At 43.8% G+C, this 17,750-nt stretch overlaps 1 protein-coding gene across 4 annotated transcripts in view; it reads left to right on the plus strand.

Moving 5' to 3' along the window:
* TP53BP1 (tumor protein p53 binding protein 1) overlaps window positions 1-17,750 on the plus strand; it is a 73,586-nt gene that overhangs the window by 41,786 nt on the left and 14,050 nt on the right. For 3 of the 4 annotated variants that reach the window (XM_040256674.1, XM_040256675.1, XM_040256678.1), the window contains 5 exons: window positions 825-1,308; window positions 4,847-4,999; window positions 15,646-15,917; window positions 16,580-16,729; window positions 17,022-17,452. In XM_040256674.1, coding sequence (XP_040112608.1) covers window positions 825-1,308; window positions 4,847-4,999; window positions 15,646-15,917; window positions 16,580-16,729; window positions 17,022-17,452 — 1,490 coding nt within the window. The remainder of the gene's footprint in view (window positions 1-824; window positions 1,309-4,846; window positions 5,000-15,645; window positions 15,918-16,579; window positions 16,730-17,021; window positions 17,453-17,750) is intronic. The other variant, XM_040256676.1, reaches the window with a different exon arrangement.

Below are 17,750 nucleotides of genomic sequence, written 5' to 3' on the forward strand. Positions count from 1 at the left end.
AGAGTCTGAACTTACGATTTATTAAAAAGACATGGACATTTTCTACATGAATGCAGTTACATTAAATACAGTTAGTTTATTTAGTCTGTAAGTAGATTTTTGCAATTAACTGATTGCGAGACCATTCTTTTGTTGAAAGTGAATTTATTAAGCAGTTACTTTGCACCTCAGGGCTTCATGGTATCTGGTTTGTAGGAGACATTTATCAGATGCTGTGGGACACACAAATAAATCACTGATAGCCAAATGGGAAGATTAATGAAAAGGAATACTCTGAAGAACCAAATCATTCTGAAATGGTTTGTTGTAGATACTGCCAGTATAGCTAGCAAAACTAGAATCTCACCTACAACTCTTCCTTCAAAAATTGGGTTTCTTTTCCTAAAATTATTAGGAGGGTAATGAACAGTATCTAGAATGCTGGGAGTCATTTAAGGAATGTTAAAACCATTAATAAAGCCACATGAGACGTCTCGACCTAGGTGATCTCTTTTAAAGTAGATCCCGACATTGCCCTCATGGTCTGTGGCTTCAATAATGGTTTACATCTTTTGTTGACCTTGTTTTCCTGTCAGGTTTCAGAGTTCATAGCTAATGGAGAGGAGAAATTTTGTGGCTGTTTTACTGTCACAGTGTGTACCATTATTTTTTCACAGGAATGAAATTATGATGAGAAATCTTGTGATATACCTGGTCGCTTTATTTTCACCCTTCCCTACATTTTTCAGATCATCAAATTATGATTTCCCACTTGACACACACACACTTACTTGATAGGTTTTTTTTTTTTTTTAACATGGTTTCTTTATGTGCTTCATTTACAGGGGAAACTTGCTCCATTTTCCAAGTACTCAAGACGATGAGGAGAAGGGAAAGTTCCAAGGTGACCAAGGGACCAGGCAGGGTCAACAGCCCATGAAGCCCAGTAGTCCTGTCAAAGAGCCTGCTGCTCCTACCTCCCAGCAGATGGCCACACAGGAGCCATCCAGTCCTCAAGGGGAAGCAATGGAGATAGATATGCCAGAAGGCCAGAAAGGAGAGTGGAGTACCAGTCAGGAAAAACCTAGTAAGGCCTTGATTGAAAGGCCCAGCCAAAATAACGTAGGGATCCAGACCATAGAACATTCCTTGTGGGTCCCAGAAACTGTTTCAGCAGCAACTCAGACTGTACAGAATGTGTGTGAACAAGGGACCAGTACAGTGGACCAGAACTCTGGAAGACAAGATGCCACAGTTCAGACTGAGAAGGGGACTGGTGAGAGAGCAGTCAGTGCTCCTGGGGATGACACAGAGTCGCTCCATAGCCAGGTGAGAGAGCACGTAGGGTACCTCAGGGGCCCTGTTTTCACCTTTCTGGATTCCCAGAGGATTTAAGTTGTGCTGCTTCTACTTAACAATAATTCTTGACCGTTTTATACAGACCAGTGGTTAAAAGACAAAAACAGTTTATCCAGGATAAGAGACAGGGTGGTGGAAATTCTGAGTAGCTATAGCCAAAGGCTATTTCTACAGTCTTTGGTGCTAGAGTTTGCCCAGTAGGTCTTCACCGGATGAGAAAGCCAGGAGTACAGTTTGGGTCCTGTGGTATTTTTCTACATTCAATCTTCTGCTGCCATTTTTCATTCTCCTTTATAACCATCAGAGCCAATTGCTTCTCCCCCAAGCTGATTTCACTATGGTTCCCAGAAGGAATAGAAGTGTGAAGGATAGTGTATCACAGTATTGGAAACAGCAGGAAAAGTTCCCAGGTAACCGGGGGCTGCAGAAAGAGGCTGAGAGTAGATACAGTGGGAAGAAAAGTTTTGGGGCTGATGAATGTGAGACTGGAAGACCAGGTTTTTAGAAATAGAGTAGGGATGTGTAGAAACTACTGAAAATTGAGGGGGTAAGAAGTGGTCGTAGTAATGTACATGCTAACAAGAGGAAGTTCATAAAATTTCATTAGTAACCGTGGTTAAATTGCCTTTTCAGTAAAGCATCATCACTTAAAATCTGCCTAGGAAAGCTTTACTAGTGATGTACCTCTCATTTGAATGGTCCAGGTTGTTTGTTTTATAAAAATAATATAGTTCCTATTTATTGAACACCTACAGTATATCAGCACTGTGCTCAAGACAACCCATGAGGTTGGTATTGTTATTCCCATTTCACAGGTAAAGAAACCAAGCTGAAGAGAGGTTAAGTAACTTGCCCAAGATTTTGCCATCAGTAGGTGGCAGAACTGGAATTTGAACTCAGCATATCTGACTTCAGAATCGGTATTCTTTTCATTATGCTATGTTGCTTTTCTATTTTTTAATCATAGCTTGTGTAGTCTTGTTCTGTTTATCCGTGCCTCTCCAAAAATTCTGTTTATATTAGCCTTTTATACTAACACTCTCTGAGACCTAGGACCTTATCAATTCATACAGATTCAAAATAACATAGCCTTTTGGATATAGGAGCTGTAGCACATCAGACCCTATTTTGCAGCTGTTTATTTTACTCTTAAAGTGCTTGTATTCTGCCACATAATAATTTGGTTTCCCTGCCTTTATAACAAGGGTTAAAACTTGTATCTTAAAGACGGCAGTCACGTGAATGCCACTAGATTGTGTCTTGCTTTACTTCTTCATATTCTCCCTCTGTCAACTAGGGAAATAATTCCTGCTCCTGTGTCGTGACGATGAGGAGCCAGTGAGTGAGCCAGAATGTTAGTTAAGGCCCAGGCTTTGGAGTCAGACATCATCCAGATGTCTTGAAAGTTGAATGAGATGAAGTTTGCAAAGCGCTTAGTGCTGGGTGTGACACACACATATACTGGCTGCTGCTGCGACCTATTGATTATTGCTTTAAATGCCACTACTGCAGCTGTTAGCAACACAACCATCACTTACGCTGTACTACTGCTATGTCATGCAGAGTGAAACAGCACATTTAAAAGCTAGTTTCCTGCCAAGGAAAGAAAAGTGCTCAAAAGTGTAAATAGTGAATGGGTACCGAGTTTCAGTTGGGAAAGATAAAAAGAGTTATGGAGAAATGGATACAGTGATGTTTGTGGAAGTGTGAATGTACATGGTGCTAGACTGTCTGTTTAAAAGTGGTTAAAGTCAGTAATTTTTATGTTAGGTATATTTTACCACAATAAAATATAAATGATGGGTACTGTAACAGAAATTGGGATTGGTATGCCATCTTTTAAGAGTGATTAGAAAATGATAAGGCTGTATGGACATCTTCTGAATGTTGGTGCTTTTTTATCTCCTGCAGTCTGGGTAGGACTCAGGTCAGGCTCAGAGAAAAAGCATAGGCAGCCTACCTTTGACAGTCCTTAAATTTCCATTTGTGTGTCAGGTGGGCCTGGAGCCAGGTTTTCTGTGAAGTGAAAGTGTGGCTTTATTTTCATTTTATCTTCCCTTAATTATAACAAGATCCTCAAGTTACGTATCTTTACAGAAACCTCCTTTCAGAATACTATTTGAAGAGAGTAAGCGTAACTTTGTTTTTATCTGCCTTCTTTCCCTTCTCTTCTTTCTTATTCTATCAGAGATGTTTATTTAGGTATTTCTCTTGATGTGATTATTTACCTGGCTGTTGTAATGGAAGACTACAGGGAGGCTTTTGGCTGCATTTTAAGGATATACGTAAAGCACACCAAAAGCTCTTAGACTTCTATGATTGAGGATCTAATCACCGTGTGTGCAGCTAGCAGGTGCAGGCTGCTGTGGTTCTTATGCAGGGGCACCCTGGTGACTGGTGTGTGACAGACCAGTACCTTAACCATTCATTAACCAGAGTTGTTTGTATAGACAGAATTATTTTAAGGAATTGGTTGAATAAGTTTCCATGCACTTTATTTGTATTTATTCACATAATTTTCGTAGACATTTCACCCTAACATGAAGTTGGACTGGGACTTCTTCAGGTAAATTACTTTAGGTAAAATATTGCCACACTGTAATGAAAAACCAGGCTCACTATTATTGCGGTGGTACATATAACTCTTCTGAAAGACGCTTGATGCTGACACTGACCTTGACACTGATTGCAGATAGTATCTGTCTACTGTAGGGGAAATCAGGTGGGAGAAAAAAGCATGCGTTTCCTTTCAGTTATAGAGCTGTGAGGCAAAAGGGGTGGGGTTGTGGATGTGGATAAATATGATACAGATGTTATGAGAAAAATGTATGTAATAGTTGTCATAAAAATGCAGGGTCTCATTTAAACTATGTAACTGACTATGATACAACTAGATACAAAATCCTAATTTGCTAATGTCCTCTATTTCTGGACACTAGCTCAACTCTTTAGTTACAGTCTATTATTTGAAATACATTACATATTTCATATTTAATTCTAGGAGAAATCAATGTGTCTTGCTCCAGGAATAAATATACCATAGTTTTCACTTACGAACACAGGAAAAACAGACTGCACTGAGATTTTCAGATCTTATTCTGTTTTATATAAAGTTCTAAAGAATGCCTTCCTTTTATCTGAAGACCTCTTGCAAGTGTAAATTTTGTGCTGATTGATAAGTCAGCAACAGAATCAGAAGAATTATAATCTCTAATGTGCTTTTTGGGGATCAAAATTTCACTTAAAAATCCTAGATATAAGTGCTAGATGTTATGATTTTGACTTAGACTGAAATAGGTTTTTAGGTGAAACCGATAAAAACTCCTTTCACTAGACAGCTGGCCCGTCTCTAGTGTTACCCATAAGTGAATAGAAACAGAGCAGCTGGAAAATTCCATCACTCAAGATTCATGGAACCTCTGAACAGTGCTCATCGTGAAGAAGTTGACTTGTGAGTCTGCCAGTTTGCAGGGAGACTCATGCCTGTGCTCTCTGTTTTCTGTCATAGGGAGAGGAAGAGTTTGATATGCCTCAGCCCCCGCACGGCCACGTCTTGCATCGCCACATGAGAACGATTCGTGAGGTCCGCACGCTTGTCACTCGTGTCATCACAGACGTGTATTATGTGGACGGGACAGAAGTAGAAAGAAAAGTAACTGAGGTAATACATACTTGGGTCTGTGTGGCAGATTTCTTTCAGTAGAAAAATTACCCTGGTTTTCCGCCTCCATCCCTCTTCCCTATGCAGCTAGCTACTAACGCTTCGCTTTCCTTCCTCCTTCTGTGAGAAAGATTTAAGAACTGGATTAGAGTTCTGTTTTTCCCAACCATGGGTTTGCTGTCTGACCTTTGGTCAGTTATTTAACCAGTCCTAGAACAGTGGTGAGTCTGTCACGTATAAAGATTTTATGTGTTATTTTTAATCCTTGGAAACTAATGAAGTTTAGAATCTCCAGCTTAGCAGCATGTATTTTCTCATTGTTTCTTACTGTTTTCTCACGTTATCATTTTTTACTCATTGATCTTGGTCTCCATCCATGTGTGGTTATGAGCCTATAGTAGGAAGTATACCTTTATTTTTTAGGAGGATTCATTATGAACTCATTCCCAGTGTCAGCGAAATATTGATGTTTATTGACTGTTGCAGTGGACAGTGTTGTTTGCTGACTTTGTTTAGATCTAACAGTGGCTGCTGCTGCTAAGTAGCTTCAGTCGTGTCCGACTCTGTGCGACCCCATAGACGGCAGCCCACCAGGCTCCGCCGTCCCTGGGATTCTCCAGGCAAGAACACTGGAGTGGGTTGCCATTTCCTTCTCCAGTGCATGAAAGTGAAAAGTGAAAGTGAAGTCGCTCAGTTGTGTTGACTCTTGGTGACCCCATGGACTGCAGCCCACCAGGCTCCTCTGTCCATGGGATTTTCCAGGCAAGAGTACTGGAGTGGGGTGCCATTGCCTTCTCCAGCAGTGGCTGAGGTTAGATTTTCTAGAATTAAAGATCTGGCACTTTTTTTCTTGGTACATATGTTGATATCCCGTACATATGTTAATGTTCCTATTTAATCGCTTACTTATGTCTGACTCTTGTGCAACCCCATGGACTGTAGCCCGCCAGGCTCCTCTGTCCGTGAAATTTCCCAGGCAAGAATATTGGAGTGGGTTGAAATTTCCTTCCCCAGGGGGTCTTCTTGATCCAGGGATCGAACCCATGTGCATTGGCAGGTGGATTTTTTTTACCACTAAGCTACCAGGGAAGCACACATATGTTAATATCTTGGTGCATACAATGATAAAATACTATGCCTTACGTTTTCAGTGTTCGTTTCTGTGATGCACGGGGTCTTCGTTGCTGCCCGTGGGCTTTCCCTGGCTGTGGCCTGTGGAGGCTGCTCCTAGATGTGGTGGCTTCTCTTGTGGAGCACGGGCTCTGGGGCATACGGGCTTCAGTAGTGGCAGCTTAAGGGCTCTACAGTGCAGTCTCAGTTGTGGCGTGCTGGCTTTGTTGCTCTGTAGCATGTGGGATCCTCCAGGATCAGGGTTGGAACCCGGGTCCCCTGCACTGGCAGGTGGATTCTTAACCCCTGGAACACTGGGGAAGTTCCTGCAGGAACCATTTTACTAATTGACAAGAGACATAGCTATTTTATTCCTTAGTCAAGCACTTTTTTTATTCTGGCAGCTAGCCATATAGGAGATTGTGCTCTGGGAGAATTAAACTGGTAAATAGTTTAAGTGGAACATATTATTGCTGCTGTTCATTAATGGGCCATTATGGCCCTCATGTCAGAAAGTATTTTAGTTTGAGAAATTGTTTTATATTCTTTATTATACACCAGATGACAGAAATATTTCTTTTAAAATGCTGGTTTACCTTCAATTTTTTAAAAATTTATTTTAAGTGAAACAAAGATGAATGTTTTTAATGATAAAAGGTACAATTTCACAAAGAAGATAGACATCATAAACCATTGGACACTTTTAACAAGAAAGAAAGATACATAAAGCAAATATCAGAAGAAATATAAGGGAAAAGAAAAAATACATAATCATAATCATAGACATATGCAGAAAAAATAAGAATAGGAGCATCTTTGTCAATATTTAAATATAATTTATATTAAGCATATCCTACAGAAATATATTTAAAATTTTGTATCTCATGCACTGTCATTTAGATGTCCATAGCACATTTAGAAAAATTGACAAGAAGATAAACATTACTAAATTTCAGAAAGTAGAATTGTTTTTTGTGTGTGTGCTTCACTTACACACATTTGTTATTTTTGAAATTATTTTCCATTATAGGTTATTACAAGATATTGACTAGGTTCCCTGTGCCATACAGTAAACCTTTGTTGCTTGTTGTATATCTGTTTTTTTAATTAGAAATCTAGCGTTCTAGTCATGCTAAATCAAACAAGTGGAATCAAAATGTCATAAAGTTTTTAGTTAGGCAAAAGTTCATACATTTTATAAAATATATATATTACATATATGTATACAAAAGCTTTTCTGCTGTGCTTGATAAAGGCTTGAGAAAGAACATCAAAAAAAGGAGATGGAGAAATTGGAAAACATAAACTGAATGAAATAAGAGCACTAAATATGAAATAGAAAAAGTGAAACAAACTAGATAAAAGATCCTCATATAGTCCAGTCATTTTTAAATGTGGCTGCCCATTAGAAACATACCTGGACCTCTGGCAAAAAAAAAAAAAAAAAAAAGCAATACCTGGATATTTGTAGTTTTCAAAAAATTTCAAGGTAATTCTGATATGTATATGGATTTTAAAAAGTGATTACAGGTTTTTCTATTAAATGTGGTAGTTTAGGTGATACAGAATTACATAATTTTTCTGTTGACCAGTCATGATACAGTGGTATTAGGTGAGTAATAGTTACATAATCACAATAGTAAAAGATGTTTATCATTTTTCATAATCAAAAGATAATTATAAAAAATAAAATATAATTACAGTTGAAAGCCATAATGGAAACATGCTGCTGCTGCTGCTAAGTCGCTTCAGTCATGTCCAACTCTGTGCGACTCCATAGACGGCAGCCCACCAGGCTCCCCTGTCCCTGAGATTCTCCAGGCAAGAACACTGGAGTGGGTTGCCATTTCCTTCTCCAATGCAGGAAAGTGAAAAGTGAGAGTGAAGTCACTTAGTCATGTCTGACTCTTCGTGACCCCATGGACCATGCAGCCTACCAGGCTCCTCTGTCCATGGGATTTTCCAGGCAAGAGTAATGGAGTGGGTTGTCACTGCCTTCTCCAATGGGAACATGATTAACTGTAAATATAAAATAATTACATACAGTTTGGGGGGGAGGTCAAGCAGAGTGATGTGGTAAGTAAGTGGAAATGCATACATGCACATGTTTTCATCTGCTCAGCCAGTCTGTGTCTTTGGTTTGTGCATTTAATCCATTTACAATTAAGGTAATAATATGTATGATCCTATTACCGTTTTCTTAATTGTTTGGGGTTTATTTTCTGTAGGTCTTTTCCTTTTTTTGTGTTTCTTGCCTAGAGAAATTCCTTTAGCATTTGTTATAAAGCTGGTTTGGTGGTGCTGGATTTTCTTAACTTTGCTTGTCTGGAAAGCTTTTGATTTCTCCATCAAATCTGAAAGAGAGTCTTGCCGGGTGGAGTCTTCTTGGTTGTAGGTTTTTCCCCTTCATCACTTTAAATATATCATGCCTTTCCCTTCTGGCTTGTAGAGTTTCTGTTGAGAAACCAGCTGATAGCCTGGTGGGAGTTCCCTTGTATGTTGTCGTTTTTCTATTGTTGCTTTTAATATTTATCTCTGTCTTTAATTTTTGTCAGTTTGATTACTGTGTGTCTCAGTGTGTTCCTCCTTGGGTTTATCCTGCCTGGGACTCTGTGCTTCTTGGACTTGGTTGGTTTGTTTCCTCTCCCATGTTTGGAAAGTTTTCAGCTGTTAGTTCTTCAAGTATTTTCCTCTGGTCCTTTCTCTCTCTTCTCCTTCTGGGACCTGTATAATGCAAATATTGGTGCATTTAATGTTGTCCCAGAGGTCTCTTAGGCTGTCTTCATTTCTTTTCATTCCTTTTTCTATATTCTATTCTGTGGCAGTGATTTCCACCTTTCTCTCCTCCAGATCATTTATCAAGTTCTTCTGCCTTAGTTATTCTGCTGTTGATTCCTTCTGGTGTATTATTCATCTGTTTGTGTTTTCTTTAGTTCTTCTAGGTCTTTAGGCTTCCCTGGTGGCTCAGATGGTAAAGCATCTCTGTCAACAATGTGGGAGACCCAGGAAGATCCCCTGGAGAAGGAAATGGCAACCTACTCCAGTACTCTTGCCTGGAAAATTCCATGGACGGAGGAGCCTGGTGGGATGCAGTCCGTGGGGTCACAAAGAGACTGAGCGACTTCACTTTGTTTCTTTCTAGGTCTTTGGTAAACACTTCTTGCATCTCTTTAAGCTTTGCCTCCATTCTTTTTCTGAGATCCTGAATCATATTCACTATCATTATTCTGAGTTCTTTTTCTGGGGCATTGCCTATCTCCACTTCATTTATTTGTTTTTCTGGGGTTTTATCTTGTCCCTTCATCTGGGACATAACTTTCTGCTTTTTCATGCTGATTAACTTTCTGTATTGTGGTTTTGTTTTACTCACTGTGTGATTGTGGTTATTCTTGCCTTTCTGTCTGTCCTCTAATGGAGGAGGCTAAGAGGCCTGTGTAAGCTTCCTGATGGGAGGGACTGGTGGTGGGAACACTTGGGTCTTGCTCTGGTGGGCAGTGCCTTGCTCAGTAAAGCTTTAATCCAGTTATCTGCTGATGGGTGGGGTTGAGTCCCTGATAGGTGTTTGGCCTGAGGTGACCCAACCTTGGGCTCTATGGTAGTAGGCTTAATGGCGACCTCCAAGAGGGTTTATGCCAAAGGGGATCTTCCCAGACAGCTGCTGCCAGTCCCCCCCCCCGCCACCCCCGGTCCCTGTGGTGAGTCCCTGCTGACCCACGCCTCCACAGGAGACCCTACCACACTAACAGGTAGTTTTGGTTCAGTTTCCTGTGGGCTCACTGCTCCTTTCCTCTGAGCCTTGATGCACACAAGGATTTGTTTATGCTCTCTAAGGCTGGAGTGTCTGTTTCCTCTAGTCCTGTGGAAGTCTTTATAATCAAGTCCCCTGGCCTTCAAGGTCAGATTCCCTGGGGATTCCCAGTCCGTTTGTTGGATCCCCAGGCTGGGAAGCCTGACGTGGGGTTCAGAAATTTCACAACAGTGGGAGAACTTCTTTGGTATTACCATTCTGCAGTCTGTGGGTCACCTACCCGGTGGGTATGAGGTTTGATTTTTTAGTGAGTGTGCCCCTCCTACCGTCTCTCTGCGGCTTCTTCGTTGTCTCTGGACATGGGGTATCTTTTTCTGATGGGTTCCAGCGTCCTCCTGTCTATGGTGGTTCAACAGCTAGTTGTGATTTTGGTGCTCTTGCAGGAGATAAATGCATGTTCCTCTACTCCACCATCTTGAACTGGAACACTACCTTCAATTTTATGTTTACAGAATTTTTTTCAATGTTATTACTATTTTGGAGAAATTACGAACTTGGCAGCTTTACAGAAAAACAGTTTGCTTTCATGACAAGTTTTTGTAACTGTTGTAGTCTACTCTGAAGTCTGTGCCAGGTGCTGTTTTAAGTGTTAACACATATTACTTCATTATTTCATTTATGATGCTTTTTAAAGTATAAATCTGGAAACAGTAGGCTTGTTAGATATTCTGAGAGGGAAAAAAATTCCATGGTCGTAAATATTAAGTTTGAGAAAACTCCAAGAACTGTAACCATCCCTTCCCCCATTGTGGGAATTCACAGTGCATATTACATTAAAGACCTTAAGAAGTCTTACAGTAAAGATATTTATTTTATTGTGTAACCTAGAACTTCCCAAACTTATTTGACCATTGAACACTTTTTACAGTAATGTTTATTATATCCCTGTGTTACATAGTTTGGGAAACACTACTGTAATTAAATAAAATAATAATAGCAGCTAACATTTATTGCAGTTGGTGATGGACAGGGAGGCCTGGTATCCTGCAGTCCATGGGGTCACAAAGAGTCGGACACGACTGAGCGACTGAACTAACTGAACTGAACATTTATTGGTCACTGGCTATATGCCTGGCACTATTCTAAGAACTTTTAATTGATTTAACCCCATTTAATTCTCACAAGGTATGAAGTAGATATTATTCTCATTTTGCATTCAAGAAACTGAGGCATAGCAAGTTAAACTCACTTGCTTAATGCTATATAGCTAATGAACAGAGAAGAGGCATTTATTCCCGGCAGTCTGATTCCAGAGCCTGTCTTCCTGACTACTGCAGTGTGCAGTCTCTTAAGAGTGAAAGGGACGCGTGTCAAAAGGAAGGTCTGTGTAGGAGTTGAGAAGAGGCAGAAACTCGTTTGAAGGGAATTTTGACAAATCCTTTGGGTGAGGGCCAGAAAGTAATTTAGTTGAACATTGAAGGTTTTAGATATTGAGAGCTTCAGGGAAAAGGACAGTCCATTTAAAAAGAAGCCTTGGCGGGCAAAGGCACAGAGGCAGAAAGTAAAGAGAACACAGGTGAGAACAGTCCAATTGGTAGCCAGGCTAAAGATGTGAAGGTGGACAGGTCGAGGTCAGAGGATTCTGGGAACTTTCCCTCATCTCTTGTAGCCTTTGATTATCATCTTTTATTCATTTATTTACCAGCAACTTCTCTGTTGCTGTGTTCCTAGCACTACTATGAAGATAAAAAGACAGGGTCCCTATTCTCCTAGGAGCTTACACTTGGCATGCAAGCAATCCAGAACTGTGGTCGCTGCAGTAGAGAGGTGGGAAAGCTGTGTTAGAAAGAGGGTGCAGAGCCTATGAGTGGATCTGAAGGCGGCTGAGAGGCCTCACAGCAGATGTGTGCTCAGGAGTGGGGCAGAGAAGGGGCAGGGGCGGAGGACGCCGCGGGCAGAGTGAAGAAGCTTGCACGTGTTGTAGACTCCATGGCGTGCTTAATGAATATTTAGGATGCAGCGAGAATGAAAGAGTGGGGACGGAGGAGAGAGGATGCTCTTGAGGTTGCTCAGGGCCCAGAGCATGAGGCTTGGTATACCACGGTTGTATACCAGAGTTTCAATTCTTACCTTTCATTTTTTTTTTTTTTTTAGATTTTTATCTTTTATGTGATGGAGAGCCTTTAAAGAATTTGGGGGAAAGGAATGATATGCTCAGATTTGCATATTGGGAAGGTCTAATTGGAGCAGTGTAACAGTTGATTGGAACAGGAGAGATTAGAGGCAAAGTTCAGACCAGAGGCAGCGAGTGTCAAATTTGGGCAGTAGCAGCAGGGATTGAGAGGAGTGAAGCAGATGTAAAATACATACAGAACATACAGAAGGTGAAATTGATGGGCTGCTGAATTCCTGACCGCAGGGATTATGGCAGAGGGAGGAACCGTATATGGTGCCTGGGCTTTCTGCTAGGGCAGATAGCTGTGTGCTCAGTTGCTCAGTCATGTCCTACTCTCTGCAACCGTTTGGACTGTAGCCCACCAGGCTCCTCTGTCCATGGGATTTTTTAGGCAAGAATACAGGAGTGGGTTGCCATTTCCGCTTCCAGGAATCTGCCTGACCAGGGATCGAACCCACGTCTCCTCTGTCTTCCTGCATTGTAGGCAGATTCTTTACCCACTGAACCATTAGGGAAGCCAGATAGATGGTGGTACCATTTACTGCTACTGCTCCTGCTAAGTCACTTCAGTCGTGTCCGACTCTGTGCGACCCCATAGACAACAGCCCACCAGGCTCCCCTGTCCGTGGGATTCTCCAGGCAAGAACACTGGAGTGGGTTGCCATGTCCTTCTCCAATGCATGAAAGTGAAGTTGCTCAGTCGTGTCTGACCCTCGGCAAGCCCATGGACCGCAGCTTTCCAGGCTCCACCGTCCATGGGATTTTCCAGGCAGGAGCACTGGAGTAGGGTGCCATTGCCTTCTCCCGGTACCATTTACTGGGAGAATATAAATAGGACAGAGGTTTATGAGAGAAGATCCTTCCTTCATTAGATACTTATTTAGAGCCACTTTTGTGGCAGGCACTGTGCTATTTGGAGGATAAATCCGGGAAAGAAGATGGTTGCTACTCTGTCTTACTGTGGCCTCTGTATCTAGTAAGAAGGACACACAGGAAAAAGAATAAGCAAATACATTAAAACGATCTTAACAGGCCAACTTGGAGCCTGGACCCAAGTCATTATAAGAACAAGGCCTGAACTTCTAAATGTAAGGTCGGACCCCCGGGGGCCATGATGGGCTGCCCTTTCTCTCCCCCACCAGCGGGGGAGGTCTCTAACGGAAGGAGCCTCCCAGATCCCGGGGACCAATGACAGCACACTTCGCCAGCTAAAGCCGCCCCACCCCAGCCACATAGAAGAACCTGTCAGCCCGCGACCTATCTGAACCCCCGTCCATCTAGCCTGACCATCCCTCGCAACGAGCATATAAAAGCCACCCACAACACTGTCCAGGTGCGGACTTCCTCAACCTGCCTTGTTCGTGTCCAGGAACGCCACGCGGGAGCGCTTCGCCATTAAAAAGCCTGTTAGACACTCTTTTCGGGGTCCTGGTCATCTTCACCTAACACTAAAGAGTTGCAAAAGCAGGTGTAGGTTGCTGCTCCTCTTTGGGTCTCCTTTCCAACTGAGAAGCCACCTGGAGTCCCAGCCCACTGGACTGGTCTTGCCCCTGCTCGCTTGCTGTGTTTACGAGAAGGAGTTGACTTAAGTTCTGAGCTCCCAACACATGCTTTAGTTCAGTGACCTTGGCAGATGATGCTGATTCAGATCTGGCTAGAGTAGGAGATAAATGATAGGAGATGGTGAATGGAGAGGGGTGAGATTTCTGGAGATGGTGCAGGTTCTGGTAATGACGCTGGTGAATGAAGATGCTGGGGTAGAGGAGAGGAAAAGGTTGTTGGTGTGATTAGATCGGGAAAGCTTGTTGCTGGATGGGTCATCTGTTGGTTGTTAGCCTCAAAAATGATCATGAAAATAGGGGGAGACGGGGAGGCTGTGACCCAGGTGTAAGGTGTCATGCATGAGAGGGATTGGGAGGGTGTGGGTGAGTAACACTGAGGTATGGAGAGAGTTTAACAGAACGACAGATAATGCTTTGTTTGGTAGGAGCAAGAAGTAGGGAGGTAGAAATGATCTGTTAATGGCAATGGGGAGCAAGGAGGCCTCTCATCTCCAAATTCTTTTTTTTTTTTTTAATATTTATATCTATTTATCTGTTTAGCTGTGCATGCAGGATCTTTAGCTGTGGCGTGTGAACTCTTAGCTGCGGCGTGTGGGATCCAGTTCCCCAATCAGGGGTTGAGGTTTGGTTAAGGAAAATCAGCCCCTGCCACAGAGAGCTGCAAGGGATGTGAGAGGCACTGGGGACTCCAGGATTCATTGAAGGCAAGGAAATGGAGAGGAGTTTTGAGTTTTAGAGGGGTTAAGATACAGGTTTCCCTGGTATATCCAAGGGTAAGAGTTCAGTAGGCATTTGTATCTGAGAGCTTAGAGCTGAGTCATCATTGTGGTGTTGGTAGACAGGTCAGAATAAGTCGTGTAAGACTGGCCAAGGAAAACATGAAGAGTGAGGAGAGAAGTGAGAACAGACTCCTGGGAAATACTAATTTAAAATGAGTAGGCTGAGGAAGAGGAGCCAAAAACAAGTCTAAGTAGAGCTAGCTAAACAGGTAGAAAGAAAAGAAGAAAGAGTAACTTTATAGATTTTAGAGAAGAGATTTTCAAGAAAGGAGTAGTCAGACATAATCATTTAATCAGTAGTAGAGTTTAAATGTGTGTGCCTTTGCACGTTGAGTACCGTCTCCCGGAGACACAGTGCACTCTCTGAGCAGGGGTCTGTCCTCTGTTTGTCTCTCCCATCTCTCTGGCAGCCAGCACGGTCATGCACGGACAGTCTAGAGGAGGAAGGCAGATGGGCAGCAGCTGCCCTGTAATCTCTCAGTTCTGTGCCCAGAGAGGACACTGCTGGTCGGTTCTAGAACCTTTCCTTATTAAGCCTGGGGATTAGCTTCAGAAGCTGCTTCAGACTGAGCTCCAGGCAACCACTACCAGTCCATCAAAGCAGGCACTGGAATGAGATAGAGTCAGTTTGATATTCCTCTCCTCTGTAGGTATCAGAAATTTCAAATATTTTGCTTACTATCTTTTTGGTCTTCATTTTTATAAACAGTAATACCATTATATATCAGTTTTTGCCTGTGATTTTTAATTTCGTTCATTGTGTATTGAAATACCTAATTTCAAACAACTTGTCAGGCTACCCACTGCTGTAATCAGGTACCCGTAAGGGCTCCTGACCACTCTTTCTCCCCCTCTAACCTGCCTGCTTCCCTGCCTTCCTTCACCTGGGGCGTACCTCTCTTCTCTGCGTTGGAATCCTTGCTGGCATCTCAGCAGCCAAAGGTTGTGAACTTGTCCAGTAGAAAGATGACTTAACTTAGCTCCGGTAATAGAGGCCCCCTCCTCCTGATCTAGTACCACCTTCATCTACTTATTTTATTGAAGTATATATTCCCTGTAGAATGCACAGGTCTTAAATGTTCAGTTCAGTGGTTTTGACAATGTCACCACTATTCAAAGCAAGATACAGAACATTTCCATTATTCCAGGAAGTTCCTTCCTAATTCCCAACTCTAAACTGAAATTTCTTGCCCTCTAGGATTGTCCAGTCATCACAGTAGCATTATGTTCTTGTGGCGTTTCTAAGCCGTTGTACCCTTTCTTCCTTGTAGGAGACCGAAGAGCCGATCGTAGAGTGTCAGGAGTGTGAGACGGAAGTCTCCCCTTCACAGACTGGCGGCTCCTCGGGTGACCTGGGGGACGTCAGCTCCTTCTCCTCCAAGGCCTCCAGCTTACACCGCACGTCAAGTGGGACGAGCCTGTCTGCCATGCACAGCAGCGGAAGCTCAGGGAGAGGAGCCGGACAACTCAAGGGGAAAACCAGTGGGACAGAACCTGCCGAGTTTGCCTTGCCCAGCTCCCGAGGAGGCCCAGGAAAGCTGAGGTGCAGACAGGGTCTCCAGAGAGAGAGCCACTGCAGGGGCAGGGTTGCTGACGTGTTAATATCACGGGAAAAGGGGAGTCACAGGAAGTCCCCCCCCATCCTCCTAGGATCGATCAGCTCCTCTTCCTCCCCTTTTCATTCCTCTCCTGTGTGGGGTTTGCATGGGAGGTAGGGTGGAGCCCTTTGGGAGGTAGACTTCCTGAGCAACTGGAAAACAGGTGAGGGGACCTCGGGAATGCTCGCCCAGGCTCCTGCCCCTCGCCCCCCACTTTCTGCAGCCTGTGGGTGCTTTGGTTGGGAGCACAGGAAGTTCGGGGTAGTGGCCCCAACCTGACACGTTCCCTAGCTTTTTGTTTTCCTCTACAGGTACCCAGAGCCTGAAGTACAAGCGAAGGCAGGGCAGGAGTGGATGTGCTGTTTTTGAGGGCAGCAGTAGGAAGCTTTGTCAGGAGGGTCTAGACTGGCATGTAGAAGGATGCCCTTTACTTGTAATCCTAACTCCCGCTCCCAGCTCATTTGGTGGTGGGTGTGTGGATCAGCTTCCTGCTGCCCTGGAGGCTCAGCCCTTGCTGGCCTGGCATGTAGTCTGAGGACCAAGGGGAGACTGTGAAGAAAGGATCCAGTAGCAGGCGCTCTCAGACTAACCTGTCTTCATTCTCTAGTCCTAGAAAAGGGGTCAGTCAGACAGGGACGCCAGTGTGTGAGGAGGATGGTGATGCAGGCCTTGGCATCAGACAGGCAGGGAAGGCTCCAGTCACGCCTCGTGGGCGCGGGCGAAGGGGCCGCCCGCCTTCTCGGACCACTGGAACCAGGTACCCGGGTAGTGTGAGATACACTAGTCTGTGACTTGTTCAGAAAAAAGGGAGTAGAGAGAAGAGAGGGGAGCAGAGAGTATGTGGGGTGTCAGGAGGGAGAAGAGGGGCCCACACTGACTGGGGAGTGGGCCGGGATCAGAGTGAGGCCCCTGAGACACCAGGCCTCTGCCTGCGATGGGGTTAGCAGCGAACGGGCTGGACACCCATGGATGGGAGTGGGAAGATTGATAGATCAGTACTGCTCTTGGCTTCTCCTCACTGCCTTCGCCTGTCTCTTATCTCACTTTAGGGAAACAGCTGTGCCTGGCCCCTTGGGCATAGAGGACATTTCACCTAGCATGTCGCCGGACGATAAATCCTTCACCCGTATCGTGCCTCGAGCGCCAGACTCCAGCAGACGGGCAGACACGGGTGCTGGTGCTTTGCGTCGAAGTGACTCTCCTGAGATTCCATTCCAGACTGCTGCTGGCCCTTCAGATGGCTTAGATGCCTCCTCTCCAGGGAACAGCTTTGTAGGGCTCCGTGTTGTAGCCAAGTGGTCATCCAATGGCTATTTTTACTCTGGAAAAATTACACGAGATGTCGGAGCTGGAAAGTATAAGTTGCTCTTTGACGATGGGTACGAGTGTGACGTGTTGGGCAAAGATATCCTGCTGTGTGACCCCATCCCCCTGGACACGGAAGTGACCGCCCTCTCGGAGGATGAGTATTTCAGTGCAGGTACTGGAAGAAGCCAGAGCCCTCCTAACGCCTCCGCGGCCCTCCACCACCAGCAGCACTCCCTCCAGCCTCAGTGCTCTCCTGTGCCCTCTAGTCAGGAATTTCATTCCCGACACTGCACGCTCTCACCCCTGGCTGCTTTGTTGTTCTTTGTTCCCCTTGTTAATTTTTGAATAAACTTTGTAGTTTGGAAAAAATGTATAGACACACAGCATCTGCAACACGCAAAGTGCTGATAGCATAGAGACGTCCCCTGTGCCCCTCAGCCAGCTATTGTCAACATTTTACGTTAACCTGG

Source organism: Oryx dammah, unplaced genomic scaffold (assembly GCF_014754425.2).
Source record: "Oryx dammah isolate SB20612 unplaced genomic scaffold, SCBI_Odam_1.1 HiC_scaffold_16, whole genome shotgun sequence".
Classification (NCBI taxonomy): domain Eukaryota; kingdom Metazoa; phylum Chordata; class Mammalia; order Artiodactyla; family Bovidae; genus Oryx; species Oryx dammah.